Source organism: Mycteria americana, chromosome 5, assembly GCF_035582795.1.
Source record: "Mycteria americana isolate JAX WOST 10 ecotype Jacksonville Zoo and Gardens chromosome 5, USCA_MyAme_1.0, whole genome shotgun sequence".
In the NCBI taxonomy this organism is placed as follows: Eukaryota; Metazoa; Chordata; class Aves; order Ciconiiformes; family Ciconiidae; genus Mycteria; species Mycteria americana.
This window is the reverse complement of record NC_134369.1, coordinates 13,405,994-13,430,384: the sequence shown is the minus strand read 5'-3', so window position 1 is coordinate 13,430,384 and position 24,391 is coordinate 13,405,994. Positions and strand designations below refer to the sequence as shown.

The 24,391-nt window shown below is 40.7% G+C and overlaps 1 protein-coding gene across 6 annotated transcripts in view; it reads right to left on the bottom strand.

The window, feature by feature from the left end:
* The window catches only part of DENND2B (DENN domain containing 2B), a 192,897-nt gene that overhangs the window by 95,182 nt on the left and 73,324 nt on the right, over window positions 1–24,391 (bottom strand). For 5 of the 6 annotated variants that reach the window (XR_012775859.1, XM_075502183.1, XM_075502180.1 and 2 more), the window contains one exon: window positions 14,326–14,430. Coding sequence is in view for 5 of the 6 variants with exons in the window: in XM_075502183.1 (XP_075358298.1) it covers window positions 14,326–14,405 (80 nt within the window). In the remaining variant the exon portion in view is untranslated. Of the gene's footprint in view, window positions 1–7,752; window positions 7,863–14,325; window positions 14,431–24,391 lie in introns of those variants that run through there. The other variant, XM_075502182.1, reaches the window with a different exon arrangement.

Genomic DNA, 24,391 nt, shown 5'->3' with positions numbered 1-24,391 from the left:
AATAATTCTCTCACTTATATTTATTTAATTATGTTCAGGTCTTCCTTTCGATCTTACTCTTCACAAATTCTGCTATGTCTTCTTTTAATTCTCTGTTCTGCTCAAGTGGAAAATATCTTTTTAGGATAACTAAACAGTGCAGGAAACCGGTAAGAGAACACAGACTCTTTCATTTCTAAACCACTGTTTCAAATCCTGACTGATTAGGGCACAGAACGGAAATTGTTCTCCCATACTGATGGCTTTTCAACAGCTCAAGTGTAAAGAGATGGGGGCCTTAGACCAGCTCCTAGTGGACAAATATTCACAGAGCATGAAACATCATTAGTAATGCTTACGACTCGTATCTTTGTTGATCTTTTCAGTGAGACTGCCAGCATCTTCCTGGTCCAGAAGGCAATAGATTTTCATTTTGAAGAACAACCTCCTCCAGGAAAATTGAAATACTGGCATTACAATGTAAAAATGTTTTGCACATGACTTCTATGGTATATCCCCTACAAAATTCTGTCTCACTTCTTATCTTTCTTTTCTTTCAAAAAACAAATTCACATAAGACTCCTGCTCTGATTTTCTGATACTGCATTGATGGGGACTCCCATAAGTGTTTTAGCAAGTATCTTGCTCATTGCTTTTATTCACTACATTTCATTGCAGTAAAGCACTAGAAAGACATCAGAAACATTTCCAAGTCCATGCTGTTGTAATAATTTGCTGCAAAAATATATAACAGTTTATTTCAGGTCTTAGCACTACTGAGTACACTAATGAAATTTAGTGATTAAACAAATAAAGATTGCAGTGTTAGTCTAAGTAGTCTTTGTACCAGAACAGAACACAGTTGCATTAAAAATGCCACTTTTAAGTCTAACCTGTCAACTACAACTCTCTGCTTTTTAAGAGACTTGTTACTTTTCATTTTTTAGTTACTTTCCAGTGTTCCTGGCAAATATAAACCTTAATAGAAGATAAAAGGCAATTTTAATGATGATGTATGATTTACTGCATATAAAAGCATTAAGTATTCAAAGTGCCATGAGAATAAATTACAATGGGAAATAATATGCCAGGGAACTTTCCTGCAGCCTCCAAGTAATAATAAAGCAAACTTGATCTGAAGCTGCATGAAACAAAATGCAATCAAAATTTTGGTTTTTTTTTTTCTTAAAAATCTGTGCAAATGGGAGGGATATATTAATACAACTTCCATCTAAGAAAAAGCGATTGCTTAATTGACAAGTGCACATAAAGTAAGTAATGCTTCTTCAATTTTAGATGTCCGTTCAGGAAGTGAAACGAAATAGCCAACAACAGAAATGGAACAGCAAAATCCCCCTACCCAATTGTTTGAGGAAGCCCAAAGGATGTATCCAAAAGCAGGCCCATTCTTTCAATTCTGTCTCTTGATCTAATTAGAAGCTGTTACCTGTTCTTATAAATCATTTTTCTCTTACATCTCTAGACCACTGTGCTTACAAGAATATTTCTGCAACCCTGCTGAAGAGATTTCAAACGTATGCCCTCTGATCCACCTCCCCGAGGTCACTGCTGAGCAGGGCGAAGGAGGGGAACATTATGCCTCAGACCATCAGAAATCAGCACCCACCCAAATAAAGGACAGCAATAAAGTCAAAGCCTGTATTCAAGCTCTTCCCAGTTTCAGGGTCATTTGAATCAGTGCTTTGACTTGTTCCCACTGCTGATGTTTCTGCTCCTGATGACAGTAGGTGCCCTCCCACCTCCCATGGCCCAGTTCAGAGTTGCGCTGCCAGAGCTCTGTGGCCCAAATGCACCTCAAACCTCACAGGGTAAATAACACCTTTTATTCCTTTCTGAACCAAGTGTAACTTTGCACTGCTGGGAACTGACCTGCTGAAAATTTTTCAGCTGCACAGTTCAAGCTGTTTCTGCTTTTGAATGAGTACAATACTTGCTAATAGATTTCACATCAGTTATTTGATTTCCACAGTTGTTTGGCTGAAGCTTATTTGTATTGTTTTCTAAACCTCAATGGTTTAAAAAAAAAAATAATAAAAGTGTCTCATCATAGCTCCAATAACTTAGCATATTGCTTACTTTTAGCAGAATTTTATTGAACCACTATTCTTCTTATTCTCAAGCTCACTATCAAAATATTAAAACTTGATTCTTTTTTAAAGTAACAAACATTTTCTACTGGGTTTGTTTCACAAATTCATAAAGAGCTTAAAAGATTCTCACTAGTATTTCTGAGCAGTAGGCAAATACTTTTGGCAGGAAAATACATCTCAGCAGTTCAGTGCGGACAGTGTCATTGCCTTAAGCCACGGTCAGCTGCCAGGAGCTCTCCCACAGCGGAGGTGAGCGGTCCCGGCCCTGCCTCATCGGGGCAAGGCAGGGACATGTCGAGAGCACATTAGCTGAATTCACACCACTGGCCTCTTGATGCTCTAACAAAGTCCCTGAGGGCTGCTCTGACTGGGAAAACTGGGAGCTGTTTTAGCCCAGGCTACCCCGCCACTGATGGAGCAAAAGCTTTTATTTAAAAATGTGCAAAATGAAGACTCGGCTCCCTGCTTTAGGTATACATAGCTCACGCTCCTTTCCAAGCTGTTCTCACTCCTCCCCCACCAGAGTCCCTTGAAAACAAGAACTTGTACACCCAAACATGCATGAAATGGCAACCTCTAACCTACCAAACCATGCACATATCTCCCTAAAGTTGTGCAAAACCATCAACCACTTCTAGACCTGCTGCCCTCTCTGTCGCTGTTTTCTGCATCTACACCTGCATGTCCACTCCGGAGAAGGGTTTTCACTAAGACGCACCGCTTTGGTTGGTTGTTTTGGTAAGCATTTCAGCACACAGTTGAGGCAGCAGCAAACACACCAGCATTTTTTCCCATAGCATACAATTATAACACAAATTGAATTGGCATCCAAGCATCCCACTAAACTTTCCATTAAGCATGGATGGGAACATCATCCACACGGAAAATTTTATCCAAGTGTGAAGAATAGAATAGCTATCTATAACCAATGGAGACTCCTTTAAACCATGCAATTAACTGTAGAGCCCAGGCAGAGACAGCCTGTCACCTGTAATTGCAATGCAGCCATCCACAAAAGGGAAAGAAGCAGCTTTTCTATCACTCATAGCAACACTGTCCACATACTTAGCCAAGAAAGAATAAGAGATGAGAGAATACTTTATCATAATTATGATAAGACAATGGCAATCACACATAATAATTACTGGAAAAACTGTACGCATTAGAGCTTCAAATAAGCCCAAAACCTCACTGTTTCAGAACTACACAGGGAGCTGAAGATGCATCCTTTGACTTCCAAGTTACTGCTTTCTTCACGATGCTCTCCATTTAGAAAACTCAGGACACGTAATAAATATCATAGTCTTTAAATTTATATTTACATGAAATATGTAAATACAAAAAAAAATGTTTATCTTACAATTCTATTAATATTTTTCTTACAGTAGGATCAGGGCTCCATCGTGGTAGATGCAGAGTTATCTCCCTCACCACGCCGTGTTGCGGTAATGGTGAGAGAGCTGTTCCGCGTCGGCCTGCCTTATCTGCCCCCCGAGGCATCCAGCCCTGGAAGTGAACACAGCTCTTTTGCATTAGTCGCGAGATAATTCATTTGTCAGTGCAGGCAGACTGGACCGCATCTGGATGAGTGACCTGACAATAAATTTGGACAGTGTTTACAGTTTAACATAGAGCTGAAGGGCACTGGTTTGGTTTGGAGGTTTTTTGTTTGATTAGGGGTGGGGAGTTACAATAGCAGAAAGATTGAAATTATATGAATTAAATTAAAGTCATATTGTTACATATCAGGTAACAGCAAGCAAAAGGCACTAGAGTTGCCTCCATGAACTGATCTCTCTAAATGAAAGGAAAGTACTGCACAGGCATTGCCTCTCTGAAGACAACAGTTCTTCCTATACAGACAGGTTTTTCTCCTGACACAAGATCACCTTTGAAATGAAAAATTCACCGTGGAAAGGGAAGAGAATAGAGCACTCCCAGGACAGCCCAGCAGAGCGAACAACGGCCTCTGCCACCCACACTTCAGCACTGACAGCAGCAGAGCACTGCTTAACCCCAACGCCGGACGTATCTACACATTCTTTTATTTAAGAATTCTCGAGGTCTCAGTTCCTAAGGCAAAATATTTCTAGTCCTCTGCCCAGGCCACAACCACATAGTCTTTTCTTCAAAGGAAACTAAGTATTTCAGTTGGGTTTATTAATGCAGGCCAAGAATTAATTTTACTTTTAAATAAATATATATATATATTTGCTGTAAAACTGAATGAATTTGGCTTGACTAGAACTGATTTTGGAAGTGATTGTACATCTCAGTTTTTTAAGGCTGAAACACAGACATGAAGTCTTCCTTTAACTAAGATTTTTCTTAAAGCTCCTATTGTTTCTGCCTTCATCAATGAAATGCAGTAATAAAGCACAAGACCTTGATGTGCTGAGCATGGACATATGTGCATGATGGGGACAGGTAACCAGCCCAAAACAACACTTCTCCTAGTAACCAACCCAAGCAATACTTCTCCTACGCAGCCCAGCTTTGCTGTGTTCTGCCATGATCAAACATCAAGACCGCTGCTGTTAAAATAAACAAGAGAGGTTTTGTTTGCTTACGCAAATGCAGTGATTATTTACCAGGCTCCCAAACAAAAGAATCAGGGTGGCTACCGGAAGCCGAATACAAGAATACCACTCCAGGACTCTGCTGGCTCTGCTAACACAGCGAAGCACTCCTCCACAGCCTTGCACCTCCTGCCATAACACCCCAAAGCAAGAAGCAAACACAGAGCACGTGCAAAGACCTGGTGTTCCACAAGGGGAGCATCTGGCCGCCCCTCTACATGACTGATGATGGCTACACAGAAGCTGAGGCCCTGAGGAAGCAGGTCCAGATCTGGCCTCTGCTTTAGCTAGCACCAAGTGAACACATCAGCCTGAGGAGCCTTCCCTCTGAATTTCCAACAGTGATTTTACCTACGACCAACAACAGCAAATAATCATGATAAAGCTGGACATAACACGACCCCGTGGGCTCACTTGGTTAGGAAATATGTTATTATTTTATTTGATATTTAAAGAATTATAAACAATTCAGCTGAAACACTTCTTATAGTGCAGATAGTAATTTGGTTTAGGTGGTGCATCTCCTGCATCGCCTTCACTGGAGGTAAGCTAGCTCCTGCCAATTAAAATTCTGTCCTGTTAACTTAAATTCTGAAGAAGGCCTGAGCCACAAATCCAGCACAAACATATCTCAGTGCATGTTAAGACTAATGGGGCTGACAATTCGTTGGTGACAGCAGGAACGGCCTCACACATTGCTGGGAGATAAAAACCAAAGCCTATATTTAGACGTTTGTGGGTACTCAGCTCAGTTCTTCCCAGGCAAGGAGAGAGACGCAACTCAGAGATCAGATTTCAGTTTTAATCAAGCAAGAACATATTTCATTCAAAGATTCAACTAAAAGTATTTAGAAAGGAGAGGTTTTATGAACGTTATTAGACTAGGAACTTAACAACTTGCAACTTTGTGCTCACAGCAATTTGCAGACGAAATCCTTTGCTAGCACAAATTTCTGATGCCTGCTATACAGCCCATTGACATCGGCACCCTCAGTTTATCACGTCATTAAATCATGATTGCTCAGCTGGAGAACATTCTCCAACTCAGAGAGGACGACACCTTTCCTGTGCAGATTGGGTGGAAAGACAACAGCCCACATGACAAAATCCAATCCACGCTGAAATTCACATGATTCCGGTGATGTAGTTTTCCTCAGACACATAGTCTCCGAGAATAGTTTTCCTCAGACACATAGTCCTTTTGCACAGGATCAGTTTCTGCTTTGGCTGTCTTCCCAAATCAAGCCCAGAGACATTAAACTAAAAAGATGTTTGTTCTAGCTCAATATGGCAGTCCCTCTATATATACTACTAAAGTCACCACACTAGTAAAACACTTGCTTGCAGCAAACTCAATTTTTGTTCACTGTAAATTGGATACAAATGTGCTTAAGCTTTCAAAAGCTTGCTCCTAAGTCTTGATTTGTGAAACTTGTGTGCACACATTTCAAATGTTCTTTACATGGGATAGCCTTTGTGCTGTTCTGTAAGAAAGTAGAGGACAATCACCTTTACTTGCTTGTCAAGAAATTGAGAATAACTGTAATGACATTATTCTGAGATATCCTGTAAAGCATATATTGCTTAATTAATCAAAATATCTTCCTATTTTTGTCTACATTAAGTATCCCATTTACAAAAATAGATATTAATGTGTATAATTTTTTTCCAGATTAACAGAACTTTAGCCAAAAGCTATTAATCAAGAAAGTACATCAAATCAATGTCTAAGTAATCCTGCTTGCAGGGATATATTCTGTGCTTATAGCAGAAGGATACTGCTCATATTTTTACATATTTTTAATTACATAATTTATTTTAAAATCCTGTCCTATAGTAAAAATGTGTCTTTTAATACTTATACTCTTTCTCATTCCAACACCGCCTGTACCAGGGCAACACCACCTGGCAGGAGCACAGTTCTACTATTTCCAGCTCTGCATCCAGCTCACATGGTGGGACTTGTACGTCGGGCACCGCCTGCGCCACAGAAGATGTTGAAGGAATCGGGAAATTCTGTCAGTCACAAATACATTGATGAAGTCTGTATCTCCAAATTCTGAAATTACTTACATCTCATGCAATACGCTCAGATAAAAAAAGTGTAAATCGATGGGCTTCTCTAAAAACAAACACTTCCTGTACTCCAGTAGTATGCTGCAGCAGGTGATAAGGCTCAAGTTAAGTGTATAAAAAATGCCTTGAGATCCCGAGTTAAGAGATGGCATATTAGCCAGAGGTGAAGACATTAGGAATGATTTACAGAAGTTATGTAGCCACACTTATTCTAAAGATTTTTCAGCTCTGGACTGGAGCTTGTCGCATCTAGCATCTCAAACTAAGTTGCAATTTTAAGATATAATGACACATTAATATATTAATTATTTCGTTCAGAATTTTTTTCTCGTTTTCTCTGTCAGACTAAATAGACTATAAGTTTTAAACCTATGTTTTGTTAAGTAGAGCATGACCTCATAAACATAACTATAGGCCTGTTTTAATACAGTATAGTGTCAGGGTGATTTTTAAGTCAAACAGAGCTAGTAGTGCCATTTCTACATTTACCTTTGTACTGGAGAAAACACAAATTAGGACAAATACTTTATAAATTAATTCATTAATTCAAATAAAGTTTCTGCATAAATCACAGACTCCAGATAAACATTTAATAATTTGCTAAGGGAAAGCAAGCCACATTGTGAGGAGAGCACTGCAAACACCACTATGCCTTTTCTTTGACTTCTGTTCTCTTAAGGTTTCCTCAGTTACACCTCTTAAGTATAGTGCAATCAAACCAAGTGGTCATTTGATGCAAAAGAGTCACGCACTAGTTGCAAGCATCCTTTGGCCTACTTTGTCTCCTGTTGAAGAGCTAATAAGATTTCACAGACCTGCTTCCTGCCAGAATTGCTCAGAAGTCACTTTCAGCTACACATAAGGTGCTTTCCTAACCTCCTGTTCCTTGGCGTTCACATCAGTGACTCACAAGGAAGGATTAAAGTTGTGTCCTTGAAGTTCACCGAAAGCCAGAAAGTCTCATTTTGTAAGTATAACAATCCTTCTGCAAACTCTCTAATACTCGCTTCCTATAATTGACTCTTGTTCCAAACAACATCAGAATGCCCCCACTGGCTTGAACCAAAGGGCAATCCTCGTCCAGGCTCTGTCACTGATGGTGATGGTTAGCAAGTGCCTAGAGAAGAGCAAGACCAAGATGAGCACGCAGTGCTACTTAACCAGATTAACAGTCAAAGGCCTAAAGACTTGTTGACTCACAGATTTTGCTTCTGTGCCTAAAAGCCTTTGGTAGATTTTTCTTCCATGAATTTGTCTGATTGCAACATCCTGTAGCAGGAAGTTCCACAGTTTAAAGACATGCTGCAGAGAAGTACCTTCTTTTCAACTTAGTTTCAACCTGTCGTCTTCTACTTTCACTTGATTTGTATTATTTCTTAAATGGAAAGAGATTTTTTCCCTATTTACCGTCTCTGTTCCATGTATCATTTCAGAGACTTCTATTATCCCTCCTTCTCCTCCACTCCTTTCCTTTCCAGGGTGAGGAGTCCCAGTCAATCTATTCTGGCCTTGTAGTGAAAAATGTTCCATACCTTCGACCACCCTTGTCATCCTTCTACAATATTTTCCTATTCGGAGCAGTCAAGTTTGTCTTGCCTAAGACACAAAAAATGTCCATTTGTAACAAGTGGTGAATGAACTTCAGATAACTTCAGAAAGAATGAATTTTTGTGGATGTTTATGTAAATCACCTCACTTTCTTCAGATTTAAAGGTTTTTCCTCCTGTGCTCACAGCAGAAGCCTGTGAATCCCACAACCAGTTTCTCAGGCAAGACTCACGGTTATCCTCCCAAATAATGTCCTCACTCTGCTCTCTGTCTTTCCCTCATTTCCTAAACTGCCATTAGCACAGCTCTGATGGAAAAATGGCTGTGGTGCCTCATGCCAATGGATCCACACTCCAGTCATGACCAAGGGAATCTTAGTTACTGCACGAATCTTGATGCTTGCAAAGCATGCAGTTGTATAGATGTTTACTTGTAGACACTTCCTTTCCACTGAAGATTTTTATGATTAAAATTTAAATCCATGATCTACGAAGGTCTGATTCACAGCCAAAGTAATTAGAAAGACTTCTATAGGCTTTACTGACCTTTGCTTCTGACCCATAAAGAATCACAGAAGGTTGAACCAGATGGTGACACTATATCACTGAAACCCACCTTGTGTCTTGCAACAACAAACCACACCAAAACTAGGACTGACAAGAAAATAACACTAAAAAGATGTCTTAGCCACCAGGAGACTAATACACCTGTGTTATGCCAGTATCAGCACTTACTGAAACTCTACCCCCACAAACTATAGGGAAAGCACATTTGCAGATTGCCAAATCTGCAGTCAAATCCCATACTAAACAGAGACAATGATTGTTCAGTTTAAATGGATCTTTGAACATGTTTGCAATAAACCCCACAAGCCTTAAACTTTTATTATGCCAGCATTTACTCTGCTGATTTACAGTCTGACTAAAATGAAGAATCCTCATGGTTGACTCAAATAACATCCTCTTACAGGGTTTCACAAAGACAGGTGAAGAACATTACACAAGGCAAAATAATGGATGGAGAACTGGTGCGTGACAACCTATTCATCTCCTCACTTGTCACGCAAGTGCAACTCAAAAGATTTTTCTTAGCTTCAGGTCCATACTTGTGCTTACAAAATCTTTTCCTGACAAAGTCTAATCAAAACAGATGGTGATGATAAGGAAAGACAGTTTATTTGACAGTTATTATCCAATAAGTTAGTATCCCACAGTACTTTCTGAGCTATTCAGAATGGAAAAGATTTTAAAACAAAACAGTAGGTCCAAAGTTTACTAAAGTCTAGACCCAAGTTCCCAGCACCAATCTGTCTGCACTGATGGAATGATGATAAACAACTTGAGAATGCCAGATATCATTAGGGATCTGGTTTTAATATCCACATATGAATATATATCTAGAAATTCCTCTAGCCGCTCTTCCCCCTACTTTTATTTTATGTTTTTACTGGTTTGTACTAAGGGATGCCAAATGCACAAACTAACAAACTGGGAAGCATACAAGGATATCAAGTCCATTTCTGCTGAGCTTTAACACAGCATAATATGCCTAATAAAAGACATTAGAATGGATGCTGGTTATCTGTATCTTTAGTCAACTGCACAATTTAAAAAGTGAAAGGAGCACAGCACCAGGAAGAAGAAAGGCAAATCAACCTAATGAAAGATTTAGACAAGGGAAGGGTGTGACAGTGCCACAAAGGAGGTCACTAGCAGAGACAGGACTAGGGTCAGGGTTCTACCTCAGGCTCTTGATTATTAATTCACTGCTACTTTGTAGGCCAACCTATCCCTTGGCAATCAGGATGAGGCCATTTCATCCAGCTCGGGAAAATTGCCTGGAATTATTGCAGTTCAATAATATGTGTAGATAAGTGGGAAGGTGTGGCAGGGAGCTGAAAGAGAGAAATAAGTTATTAGATACAGAAGGCAATGCAGAGGCAGCCATGCGTGCATGAAATATGGAAAGACAACCAAAACTGAGAACAAAGCCAGGGTGTTTAAACGCAAAACAGAGATGTGTCATTAAAAAGAGGTTTTCTTTTAAATAAAAACAGAAGATAAATAAACTGTTAAAAAAAAAGGTCTTCCATCACTTCCATCCTGAAAATCTCAGAATTTAGTTTATATTTTCCCTTTTCCATTGTTGTGGTTGGAAAAGTTCAGAATACAATGGCAGGTATGCCAAACCAAGCCAGTATTCAACATCACTTTCAAGCTGACCTACAGCTGCCTACTGCTGATCGCCTTACTCTGCTGTGCCTGGGAACATTTTGATAACAGCAATGGCCTTGCGCCTGGGCTGGCAGATGGCCAGGGCAGTGCTGCTGTTTCTGTGCTGCTGTACTGGACAGGCTGGAACTCTGGTGTGAACTCGAGTCGAAGGGACTGTGACCTGTGGATGAACCCACGTGGGAGCGGGACACCCCAAGGCGTCTGTGCCCATGGATTAGCCCATGCCAGAGCAGGTATATCTTGAAACGTCTGTGGCTTTGGTTATGTCTGTGCCACAGCAGGTATAGCTCTGAAGGGATTGTGGTCCAAGGATAAGTCCACGCTGGATAAGGTGCACCTCGAAGCATCTGTGGCTGTGGATGAAGTCCATGCTGCAGCAGGTACATCTTGAAGCATCAGTGGCTGTGCATGAGGCCATGTTGGAGCAAGTTTACTTCTGAAGGTACTACATTCTGTGGACAAGTCCAAGCTGGAGCAGGGGCAAGGGGAGGACTTCATTGCAATGTTAAACCTGATGGTCTGTCCAAAGGGACCAGGGGTGGAGATTGTAATGGAAATACCTTTAAATTGTTGTATCCCGGGATTTGAGTTGCATGTTGTGGGAATTACTATAGCAGGAACCCCTTGTTGCTAACCAGGCTAGGAGCAAGGGGAGGAGTTCATTGCAATGTTAAACCCTATAACCTGGTCCAAAAGGACCAGGGGTGGACATTGTAATAGATATACCTTTAGATTGTTGTAACCCATGATTTGAGTTGCATGTTATAGGAATTACTACAGCCGGAACCACCTGAACCAATGGAGGAGAAGCCTTACAAGAAGCAGTGCAAGTGCAGCAGTGACCTGACCTGAGCTGGTTTTGGTGCCCAATAACTCCAAGCAACACACCACCTCTCCTGTCCTGAGTAACAACCATAAGAGATGAAGCCCAAAGTCATGGACTAAATGAACTCAGAGGACATTTTGTGGACATTTATGGACATTTTACAGACATTTTACAGGGGTGGTCCATAGACTAAGGGAATGATATGTGTGTATTATATCAAAGGATGGGAAGGGTGATGGTGGGTAATGAGAATGTATTGAATAGTGTGAGACCTGAGCATGACGTAAATGGTATGGAATAAGGGGTGGATACTGTCCTGGTTTCAGTTGAGATAGAGTTAATTTTCTTCGTAGTGGCTGGTATGGGGCTATGTTTTGGATTTGTGCTGAAGACAGTGTTGATAATACAGAGATGTTTTAGTTGTTGCTGTACTAGTCAAGGACTTTTCAGCTTCCCGTGCTCTGCCAGGTGCAGAAGAAGCTGGGAGGGGACACAGCCAGGATAGCTGATCCAAACTGACCAAACGGCTATTCCATACCACATGACGTCATGCTCAGTATATAAAGCTGGGGAAGAAGAAGGAAGGGGGGACGTTTGGAGTGATGGCGTTTGTCTTCCCAAGTAACCATTATGCGTGATGGAGCCCTGCTTTCCTGGAGATGGCTGAACACCTGCCTGCCCATGGGAAGGAGTGAATGAATTCCTTGCTTTGCTTTGCTTTGCTTTGCTTGCGTGCGCGGCTTTTGCTTTACCTATTAAATTGTTTTTATCTCAACCCTCAAGTTTTCTTACTTTTGCTCTTCCGATTCTCTCCCCCATCCCACTGGGGGGGAGTGAGCGAGCGGCTGCGTGGTGCTTAGCTGCCGGCTGGGGCTAAACCACAACAAGCTCCCTGCTAGGATCAAAGCCAACTCTCCTCAATTTCTCTGTCTGAACTTCTCCATCTATGCTGGCTATTCTACCTGGCAGCTGCCAATACAGGGACTCTTTGCCTCTGACATTTCATTTTCAAGTGGATAAAATCAAACTGTAATTCTGTGATTTACTCACCTGAATCACAGTCTTTACTAATGTATTCGAAACAGCAAAGTTCTCCCAATATAACCCTCCTATGTACATACTGTACTGCTGCCAGCTAGGAGTAACCCTGGTACAGCTTATCAGGTGTGGTACCCTTAGTCAGGTATGGCTAGAACAGGTATGCCACCTGGCCTGGCCAAAGTGATCAGAGCATTTCACTGACATTGGTACAACCCACACTCCTATCCCAAAATGTCCAACAAACAAATAGGACCTCCACTGCTTTTTTCCTCTACAACATTCATTTCTGGGCACAGACCCATTTTACTGCAGCCTACTTAAATGCCTTACAGTTACATGTTGACCTTCGTAAGGCAAAGTGCGTCTTTGTTGTTTCTATGTCCAATACCTAGCATAAAGGTATCACTGCAGTACAGAGACTCTATAAGGTCAGTGCAAGTTATTGGCACGTTCCTACTCTATGCTGTTTATAATGGGGTTAAAGTCTTGTTTTGAGCCAAAATACAAGAAAAACAAAGACATTGGCATGTTATTGTGTAAGGTAGTATAGAACAGCCCTTCAAAACAGAATTGGACAATATACCCATGCAAGAATCCTCTGGAGAGCTGGATGCTACAGCAAGGACAGAGAGATATGTCAACAGACACTTCATGCATTTGAAGAAAGACCCTGCACAGTTTGTGTGGCTTTCTGCTCACCTCACTAAGATGACATCCAAAGTCTAGAGCTTTGCTCTTGTGTTCAAACAGTTAATTCATAAAGGTTCTTTAATGTGACGGTTGTCTAAACTTTCCCAGTCAAAGCATACCGAGGCTGCCCTAGTGGGACTGCAGATTTAAGTGAGGGGTTTGGAACTGTCAGTCCCAGAATGAGAGAAGCTGGTGGGCTTGTCCTATGTGAAGGCCACAGGCTGAATCAGTCAGCATTACTTTGTAAAGGCTGTGGCTGAGAACAAGACTCCTTCTGACACAGATAGGTGAACTTGTTGGCTGCAGGTGAGTTGTTTACTTGCGTACCAAAGCAATATTCCAAAGCAGAGTTGCCCAAAGAAAACTTCTTGTCCTCAAAACACTGCCTTTGATCAGTGTAAACTGAAGGACAACAGAGCAATAACTGACTCTACCCTTCTTGCCATTTCACTGTACTAATTCATGAGTGAAAGGTATCTGTTATTTACAGGCATCTGCATCACTGCATGCAGTCACATTACAGCCTTCTGATGGACTGGAACGTTATTAGGATAGTGTTTCTTAGCCACAAGTAAACATGCACAAATTTGCAAGTGCACTTCGTTTTCTGGTCTAGTCTAAACAGGCTGATTCCCTCAGGATTGCCAGGCTTGGGGACTTAAGGTGTCCTTGGCTACATTTTTCCCCTAGCTGTGAATGATTAAGCTGATCTATTTACTCTGTAAATGAGTTAATGCTACAGAAAGGAGGACAAATAAGCAAAGCAACAGAGATGAGCCGTGTACCTTACATTGAACCCCTTTCACACTTGCTGCCTGACCTGCAACAGGAGGCAGCCTCTGCCCACCGTCTGTCCAGGCAGATACATCAGAGAAAATGTGACAGAAACCAATACAAAATACAAACTGAAGATTGGCAATGGAGAAAAGTTGACATGCAGTCATATGGCCAAGAAATTTAGTTCAAACCTCCAAGGCCTACATGGAGCCTTCCACACAGGTCCTTCCTTGCAATCACTTTCATCATAACCAGCCGGTAAGCAGCAATAGCTCAACAGAAATATGCTAGAAGCAGACCTTTTTTCATACCTCAGTTCCTCCAATCCCTACCAAAAACTTCTCTCAGCCCAGCAAAGCTCTCTCTGTGTCAGAATAGAGGTTGCTTACCTTTGAACAGAGATTTTATTCCAAACGCAGACAAACCTTTCTCAGAATCTATAAAGCCTGCAGTTCACCACTTACCTATCCAGAGTGTCCTGAGGCACTTTACTCCCTCCAGCTCTGCTGTTGACACTGGCATTCTTGTTGGCAGTCATGGTCATTTCTGCTTTCTAGAAACGTGGATATCTGTGAGAAGAAAAGTTAATTAAGCTTCAACAAGTCCAAATGACAATTAACTTTCAAGACTGCTAGAAGCACTATGCTGTGTAAAGGCAGAACTCCAGGCTGCTTTTCATTCTATAAAATGCAATCAGTCTAGTTATGATCCTGAAAAACTAAACCCTACCTCTCTACTGCTCCTCTTTCACATCCACAGCCAAGTTTATCAGAGCCCAGTGCTATAAAGGGAGATATCTTATGGGAATTAGGTGTATGCTTCAGGTTCTGGCATGTCTGATGAACAGAGCTGGATACCAAATTCACAAAATATCACAGGTTTGGTGTGGTTCTCCGATCCATCAGTATACGGGGAGAACCCAGTAACTGCACTGTGTGATACTGGCAAATACCATAGCTATGACTGGTATTTTGGCCACACAAAAGGTATTCCAAGGAATGAAGAAACTTTTCGCAATTTTAAAGTGCAGCTCTATTATGGGAATATTTTCTAATGGTGAAATATATTCAGTAGCAAATATGTTGAATATAATTTTCAAATCTGCTTGTGATAAGAAAATATCTACAAGCAGTTTTCTCTATTGGCCCCATGATTCTTTAAGTAAAACTGTCTTAGGACACTTTTAAGACCTCGGGTAATATAAAGAATCATTACTAATTTCTAGTTATTTCCTAGTAATTTGGTAACAACGCAAAAGCTGTAAATTTAATTTCGGCCATGGTAAAACCCCTATATATCCAGTTAAGTGCCCAAAAGATGGGCCTTACTTCTGTAATGTTGCTGCATACCGGCAAAGAAACAGCCGAGTACTATCATTTATTTTGCTCTCATCACTCTGTCTTAATAGGAACACCATGCTGTGACTGAAGGGAGAATATGACGATATGGATATGGGCCAGGATGTAATCCCAAGGATGTAAAAGTGGTAACCTCTGCTGGCACAGGCTCTGGGTGGTTTCTGAGATGCTCCTTAGTTTATAGGCTAAAATATCTGCCATGGTTTGCAGCACTGCCACCCGGGGTCTGACCAGAACTACCAATTTTTACAACCATTAATGGCATAGTTAATGCAAAAATAAGGAGTATTACAAAACTTCTTGTTTACTCAAACCCACAGTAAGTCCAGACTGCTCGAGAAGCCAACTGTAATGTGATGCTAAAAGCAAGCTGGGTATTGACGACACACAAAATCCTTGTACAAACAGACCCATCGTGGTGAGGAGGACATTCTCTAAACCACTTTATTCCAAACTGTTCTGCCACAAATCAGGTCAGAAAATCTCCCGCGGATTGCAGCTCCAGAGGCAGAGTCAATCATGCTGACCACAAACTTCAGGTCTACTTGTCCTTCTCTGATTGTCTTGTGTGTATCGATTGTCCCAGATTAAGTGGATATTTTTTTCCCCAGTTGGTAACATTTTTTCTACACTGAAGCTCCCCAGATTCCTCCAGTGTCTCAGTGTTATTGTTATTGTTACATTATCAAGATAACTGGACTGTAAAGAACTGCCTGTTCCGATTGGAAAAGGGCTTGCTTGGGACAAGAAAGGAAACCCGCTGATGCTGGCCAAGCTTTCTAGGACTGTGCATTCCACAGGGAGCCAGCAGCTTTTTTAATGTTTTCCACTCACCAGTTCTATGCCTTTACTGTGTTAAAGCTGAACCACTTATTAGCAATTAAGGTGAGAAAAATAAGAGATATAAATGTGGCATAAGGTGAATGACAACTGTTAGTGTGCATGTGTTAACATTCATTTTCTAAGATTTGCTTTTCTGTTCAAGGCCAGAAGAAGCTGAATGGACCCTCAAAAAGATGGGATACTGACCTGGCACATAAAAAAAAAAAGATAGAAAACAGCAACATAAAAGCACACTAAGAGTCCATTTTTCCCGTACCCAAAATCCAATGGAAAAAAAAGTACACATACATATGCATCAGGGTGTTTGCTTTTCTTGGGAGGTTTGCCCTTCTCAAATTTCAGCTTCCCAAAAGCTTGATAAAAATCATCGTGATCAATATACAAAACAGTGATTATTTAAACCCCACATTTCAAAGCTACCTTAAATGTCAAATAGGCCAAACTGGTTTGTTTTCAAGCAAAAGAGGAATTGAGTTCTGAAAGAAAATTTCACAAGATATGTTAAATTTAGTGACATAAGTGTGCTTCTTCCCATGCAGTTGAGGCTCTGGTATATATGGTGGTATCAACTGACTTTTCTATGCAATTTTTCTTTAATGCTTATTTTGCATGAATATTTTATTGCAGGTGATGCTGGTATCATCCCCGCATATGCAGAGAAAATCCAAATAACTTGAACATGGCAGAAAAACAGTCAATCAACAATTTACAGAGGTGCCTGGAAGCAAGAGCTTAATACCAAAGAAAAAAACCCCAACCCCAAAACCAAAACAGAGACAGAGAAAAAAACTAAGCTAAATTTTATGGTCATGTAGCAAGTTATTTCAGAGGCTTTGAACGAGTCTGACAGCCCTCTAAGTTTATATGACTCATTGTATGGTAAGAATCACATCCCTTGGGCTTATGTGAGAGCAATTCTCCATCACAGTATTTGCAAATTATTCTTCACAAAGTAATGAAAACCAAAATCTCTCAAATATTGTGAGATACTGTTAAAAACAAATCCAAAAATAGTCATGTCACACAGATTCCGCATTGCCTCGTTAACCATCTAACTACACTTTGCCTAAAAATGCAGAATTCTGTTTTATTTGTAAATGTAAATTATTATTCTGAAACCCTTATTTAGCCATAATTTGTGCTTTACTCCAGGCGTGGTCTCACTAATTTCACTAGGACAACTCTCAAATGGGTAATTTAATAAGCCCGGATGGTAGAATCTGGACCTTCTTCATTATTACATCCATTTTGTCTAAAACCTCCACAAACCATTTGGCAGGATCAAAGAGTAAAGACGACAGACAAATATAAAAAATGGTGTGATGGCAAGGTGGGATCTGCTGCTAGTACCAGGCAAGGTTCATCATCCTGACTGAAAATGGCTGCTGTATTGATGTTTCCTAACAGATTTTTATCATTGCAGGAAGCCCCGATGACAGAATATTCCTTATGCACCATCTTCCCCCCTCTTAAAGGTTTCCTTCCACTTCCAAAATGGTACAAATGAAAGTGTGGCCTGGAGCATTTTTACAGACAGATGGGGCACTGAAAACCATCACACTATGTGCTAGTGAACCGTACGGCATCGTTGAATCTTTAATTCCATTAACAGGTATTAGCAGAGGAGGTGTAACTCCTATGCTCCTCCTCGCTGCAGTTTAAAATTATTCTCAATTTCCTAAAGCATCCCAACACTTTGGAAGCACCACTCCCAGTCCCGCTACAGTGCTAGTTGTTCCTCAGCCCACTCCCATTCACTAGTGGTTCAGGGCTAGAGCTAGGCTTGGAGCAAACACCTGAAAAGTCACAGCAATCAAGAGTGCTTTATTTGTACTATCCGAGAGCCTATTGAGGTCTCAAGAAAACCTCCTGCTTTTTTACCCACCACGTATCCACCAGTTCCTGCATTGCAAGAACTGATTCCCTCCTCTCCTTCTGTGTAAGGTGAATAACATTGAGCCTAGTTATTCATGTCTAGGCTCAGATACCTTATACATGTATTAGATCAACAGATGTCTTAGAGAAAACATTTTCATAATTTGAATCATTCCATCTTCCATTCTGTTAGTATAAAGGAAGCAGAAGAGGACTTTTCATTCAAAATTTCTTCAGCTCAACAGACATGCATGATTTTTGTTTGTTTGTTGGGGTTTTTTTGTTGTTTTTAATACTATGCTCAATATCTTTTCCTATCCATATGGTCCTTTTCCCTACTTAGACTTAAAATAGATTCATTGCACTCCATTTGCTGCACCCATTTCTAAAGCATTTTCCATTAAATATACAGTTTCCAATAAAAAGTCCTTAGAGTATGTTGCAATGCTTCAAAGCCAGTTTTCTGAGCATCAGGAACACTAGCACTGTTTCTCTGGCAGCTTAACGAAGAAGCATCCAGATTCTGCTGCTTACTGATGAACGCTGAACTCACACAAGCAGAAGACAACGTGTACATGGCTCCAGCCCTCTCAGCCAGGCATTCGCTGGGACTCAGGCTGCAGCACAGAACAGATGAAGTTGGAAAGGTGGCAAAGAAGAATACGTGCAGGGTTTCTAATGACTTGAGAAGGGAGCCTTTGAATGTAGGCTGCCGAATTCTCTCCTGGCATTATCACTAACATAGGTGCAAATTCTACAAAGAAAATGTGTATGTCCAGCAAAGATGTCAAGTGTGTTCATAAGACTTCTCGGCTCTGGAGTTCTGCTGTTATTTTTGAGAGGTTTGTCAGTGACAGTTCACTGTATGTAAAGTCCTTGTTGTCTCACGTGTTGCAAAGATTAACTTACACTTGGTCCTAGACCAAACCAATCTGTACTGCAATCAATATAATTTATAAGGTATAATTTGGATTCTTCAGATCTGCATATGTTCTGAAGCCTTTTAAGGCAGATGATTTTCCTCTTGAAATTCCACTGATCTGGAAAATATGGGGGAATATTACTGCTTTGGTCTGCCCCACAGGGCAGAGACCTGGAGACATAACAGGAAGGCATTACAGGGAAGAACTACAGGCTGCTAAGACAAACTCATGCTTTTGAAAAAGTACCTTGTAATAAAGACAAACTCTCAGAAATATATTAATAATAATAACCAATTTGGTCTACTTATTTTTCTCTTAACAGTAGCTGCAGCAGAATGTCTCTAGGCATTGAGAAGTTAGTTTAAGACATTAATATGCTTTTCTGAGTGCTTTAAGGAAATCTTGCCCACATTTCGAGTTGTATAGCTAAACTTTTGTTTAAGAGCCACAGCTTAGCTTTGTGGCAATTTGCCTATTCCCTTCCAGTAAAACAGATAATTATGTCCTCCCAGAACAACATCAGTTCTGATGAACTGGAAAGTCCAATAAAATCTTTAAAGATTTCTGCCTTGAGAGGGCTTCTGCAGAGACTCCAAAGAACATTTTTATAAGAACTACATGCTTTTATCAGCTATACCTGTTCCCTAAGCTGGGCCACTGTAAGTTTAGCCATGCAATACCATACAAAATAACATAAAGAGCTAAATGACCTGCTCAGCAAGGACTTGGCATGGAGATATTCAGAAAGTATTAATTCAGCTATCTTATTCCAAGTTTAGTCTTTACAGCACACAGATAGCCTAACTATGATCACATCGACAGGCTTCTTGCAAGACACAAGAATTAACTGCCTTCAAGGCTAGTCTTAAAGACTGGAGAAACAGACCTTGTGCTATGAGCAAAGCGTACATGCCTGAGCCATATTATGCTCTAGTGTAATCTCTAAGTGAGAAAACAAGATAAGCCATTCACACAGCTATGTATATCCAAGTCCCTGATTGAGAACAAGTGACGTTGTTTGTGGATAACAGAGCCAAAGAAACAGGGTTTGTCAAACTTCTCATCTTTATGACACTGCGAAAGGCACAGATTTTAACTGGTATTAGCTCCACAATCTCATCCAAAGTTTCCCTCCCTACAATCCACAGCCGCCTGTTTCCAATCAAGTCTCTGCTAAGCTTTCACAGCTAGGTGACAAGTTTACTTCCAGCACAAACTTCCTAGTACAATCAATAGTGGTGGTGCACTTGGGTTGTCGTTGCAACCTTGCAATGCCAACCCACCTTCTCAGCAGTTAAATCCCCACTGAACTGAAACTGATAATATTAGGAAATGGATGTTGTGGCACATATTGGAGGGGAAAGAAGTTACCTCCCCTCAGCATAGGTTGGTAGATCTGGGTGGCTGCAGAACCAGGCAGGTGAAAAGCAGGCACACTTCCTAGAGCAAGGACAGCTCTCCACTTACCCCTCACCCTCCTTTCCTACTTTTCTACCAACTAAAATGCCTTCCCCTTCTTCTGATATTCTTGCACTTGCCTATTTCATGCCTTCCTCATTCTGTCCTCCTCACCCTTCTTTACCTTCTTATTACTTCATTTATCTTCCCTCAAGCTGTTTTTTCCCTTGAACTGAAAATGGGCAATACCTGGTGGACAGAACAGACCTCACTTGAAACACACCGCAGTCCAAAACTTGTGTCCAAATGTAAGAATTCAGCGCTAAGCTCTTCTATTACCTCCAGCACTGCTAGGGCAATCACAGCTTCAAAATGGAAGGAAAACAACATGAAAATCAGAGAGACAAGTGCTACCGTGCATACTCGCTTGTCTCTTATGAAGGAATTTTCATTAATACTAGGTGACCATGCTTCTTAGACTATCGAGGGCACATTGTATTTGAAAAACTTTTGAATAGAATTATGGGAACTCTCTGGTGCTTAGAGGTGTTTGCTTTATCTTGCATGCTTCAGTATTAAAAAGAACCACTAAGGTTTTGTTTGTGCTTTGCTCTCTCACATCACTGGAATTGTACCTCAGCTGAAGAAGCAGGACTGAATCCAGCCTTTGGACTGAATCTTTCTTCTTTTCTGCATAAGGGAAAGACGTATTGATTTGTGCCGCATCTAGTGCGGTCTCTGATAGCCGATTTTCATCTAGCTAGTAGTCTTCCTTTCAATTTAGATAAATTACAGCTATTGTTGTACCAGCAGGGAATTAACTTCACTATGACTTCTTCTGACTCGTTTGTGCTAAATGAGTGCTTAAAGAGCTCTCACTGAATATAACAAGTTCACATTTATTGACAAATCAAACTGGAATAAACTGAAGGTTCCTTTAAAAGTGACTGGTCCCCAGGGAAGCGAGGAGGAGATATTAACAAAAAATATATGGCTGCTATTGAATCAGAAGTTAGTATTTCCCTGTGTAGGTTGAAGAAAAATACATTTAAAAAATACATTGACTAATTCAAGCTTAACTATCTTGATTTGAGACACCAGGGTAGAAGAGCTTACAATACTTAACAGTACAATTAGCTGGTACTGTTATAAGCTCAGAGGAACATTAACTATAGATTAACTATACATTAACTTTGTGGCAGTGTGAACTGACACAGCTTTAGCCAGTCATGAAACACACCCTCACACTGCCCTTAAAACTGATGTCAATCTGAAATACTACAGTCTTATTTTCTCATGCCTGTGCTAGCCACACATGCTCACCCCATCTCACTCATACAGCTATCTGGTTCAGGGAACTGATTCATCTGAAAACCAACCGTCTGGGGTCTGTTTGTTTTGGCGAGGCTGATTTTTCAGCCATTCATTTGGGTTCTTCTGGACTGTCAGGAAAACATACCTTAAAAGTGCCTTCAAAATATGTGTTACTTAAAACTAAATTTGCGTGCTTTCTCTCTAAGACAGACATTTTTTTGATTGCAGACAGCACTCTAAATGTTATAAATATGTTCCTACAGCGTATAAAGTACAATTTTGGCCTTGCAAACATGCAGGCTATATTTGCTTTTAATTTTTTGAGACCAAAAAGAGACAAAAAGGATAAAAACATTCATCAAGACATTTTCTCTCTGACATGGATGCAGCAGAAACTCATGCATTTGATGTAAAAAAACCTTTTAGATTCCATACACTAAAATTTGGTTTTAGATGTAAAGCATCCACATTAGCCTCATGTGACTTCAGCAAGCAAAAGTATGTGTGCACCTCGGATCTGCATTAGGCTTTACTACAGAAAAGTGACTTCTTGTTTCCTTCTGCTGTACTTGAGTGTCAGTCACAATCTGATAAGTCCTTTCAACAAGCCCTATAATAAACTTAACGAACACTGGTTTGTTGAAAGCCCTCAGTCATTGCATTTTGCAATAAAGGCTTAGTACAAAATAATCAGAGGTATATATATTTTGGCCTTTGCAACACAAACGTTTCCATGATGACCAGACATCGCTATGAAAACAGCCTACTTACAAATTGTGCCTAACATATATCACAGTTCCTCAATATTATTCTTCCTTTGTCCTTTCCCTTCATCCTCAGGATATTTGCATGAAAACACCAGTTCAAGTCTCAGGAGCTCACCTGCTCCTGTTGCTTATTCCTCAATGAAGTTATAGTCCTCTAACTGCAACATCAACATCACTTGCACAATAATGAATTGTTTCTTGTACGCAAAAAACAGATTAAAATTTGACTAAGGAATGAGAGTAGATTAGCTTTAAGGAACAAAGACTCTTTTTGATTAATATTTTTTGCATCACAAAGAATATGAGAAAATAGGCTGACTTTGGTATTTCCCACAGGGCATCACCAGTCCCTAAAAACATCACAATACAATTCAAAATACAGTTCACTGCTTAGTACAGACTGCCTGGGAGCACAGGCTGCAGGGGAGACACAAAGTGAACAAACCAAGCTGAAAGTCTTAGTAAGTCTTAAAAGGATCTTCCCTGTTGAGCTGGCACTGATGACTGAACCTTCCTCACCCCAAGCCTGACTGACAAAGTCTGGCGGACAGCTGAGAAACATCCTGACTTTGCAACTACTGTAGGTTCTGATTCAACAGAGCATCATGCAAGGCAAAACACGGGTCACAGCTATAATACAGAGCAAGCTGCTGTCCCCAGTATTGTTAGCACACCTCCCTTCCTTCCTGCCAGACACACGTGGCTCCCGCTCAGAGCACCACTAGAGCGCAAACTGCAAAATTAATGGCAGTTATATGCCTCGTACAAGGTTTTAATAATACGTGATGGAAGGAAGGGGGATCTTATGCAGCTGCACAGAGACTTGAGAGAGAGGGATTCAGTCTTCATTTTGCCATACATTTCTTATGAGTCACTGGATAAATGGCTTGAGTTATGCTAGTTGAGTTATTTCCTGACTACTTCCGTGTATGGACATCTTTTCTACAAGAAACCTGTGCTACCCAGGAATGTCTGAAGTACGCTCAGCCATACAGAGGGTGGCTTAACAAGATCTCTATTATATCGTACTTTAAGCCTGAATTAACTTTCCAGTGTAGACAAATTACCTTAATTTTCATTTCTCAACTCATACTCTATAAAGCAGAAACAAGTCAGAACTTGTCTGTACGTGGCGGAGAATTTACAGCATCCTAAGTACTCCGCACGAGTTCTCCATGCAGATGTTCGTAGTACATGTTTAGCGTGGGTAACACACTTTCCAAATTACCTTGTATAAGGGCATGCTTAGGAGTAAGAATATAACCAGTGAATTATCTCAGAGCAGGCAGTACGCTATAACTAAATAACTTGGCTTCCCACTGCCTGCGCAAACAGGCCCTTGAGCTTCTTCTCCAATACCCTGAGAGACAGCAGTGAAGTTGACACTCACAAAGCTTGAAAACCCTTGAAACTGTCTTTCAGTTTGAAGCTGACTATTTGTGACAGTGTGGGAAACAGTGCCACTGAGAAAAGCATGGAGATTGAAGGGTTTAAATGGGCAGCTTGACCACTGCAGCTGGTGGCATGATTTTAACTTATTTTCAGAAGGCCATGAGACTTCTTTTAGCATGTTTGCCTCAGACTCCTTCTACAGAGCCCTTCCTGAGAGCAGAGAGGAGGAAAGACACCTATGAAAGGCCAGGATGGCCAGGGAGACACTTTGCTTCCAACCTTCACACAGACAAACGGTCGGTAATGGCAGCGAGGGAAGAGGGACAAACAGATTTGTACCTCATCCTGACTGTCCTCCCCTGCCAGAATGATCAGCAAAAAAAGGAAATGGTCTGAAAAAGAAAGGAAAAAGGGAAAATAGATGTGCTGGTGTGGGGGAAAAAAAACAAAAGAAAAAAAAGGAGGCCTTAGTGGAAAAGCAAACAAAGCAGAAAAATGAGAAATAAAACAAGGATTGATAAAAATGTTACTCCCAAGTCCAGTGAAGCAGGTTAGGTCATTTGCCACATGGAGTATTCAGGTTCAGGCATGCTGTGCTAGCAGATTAGGTGACCTTCAGTATGCTGGCACTGGCTGTAAATAAAGAGAGAAACAAAGTGG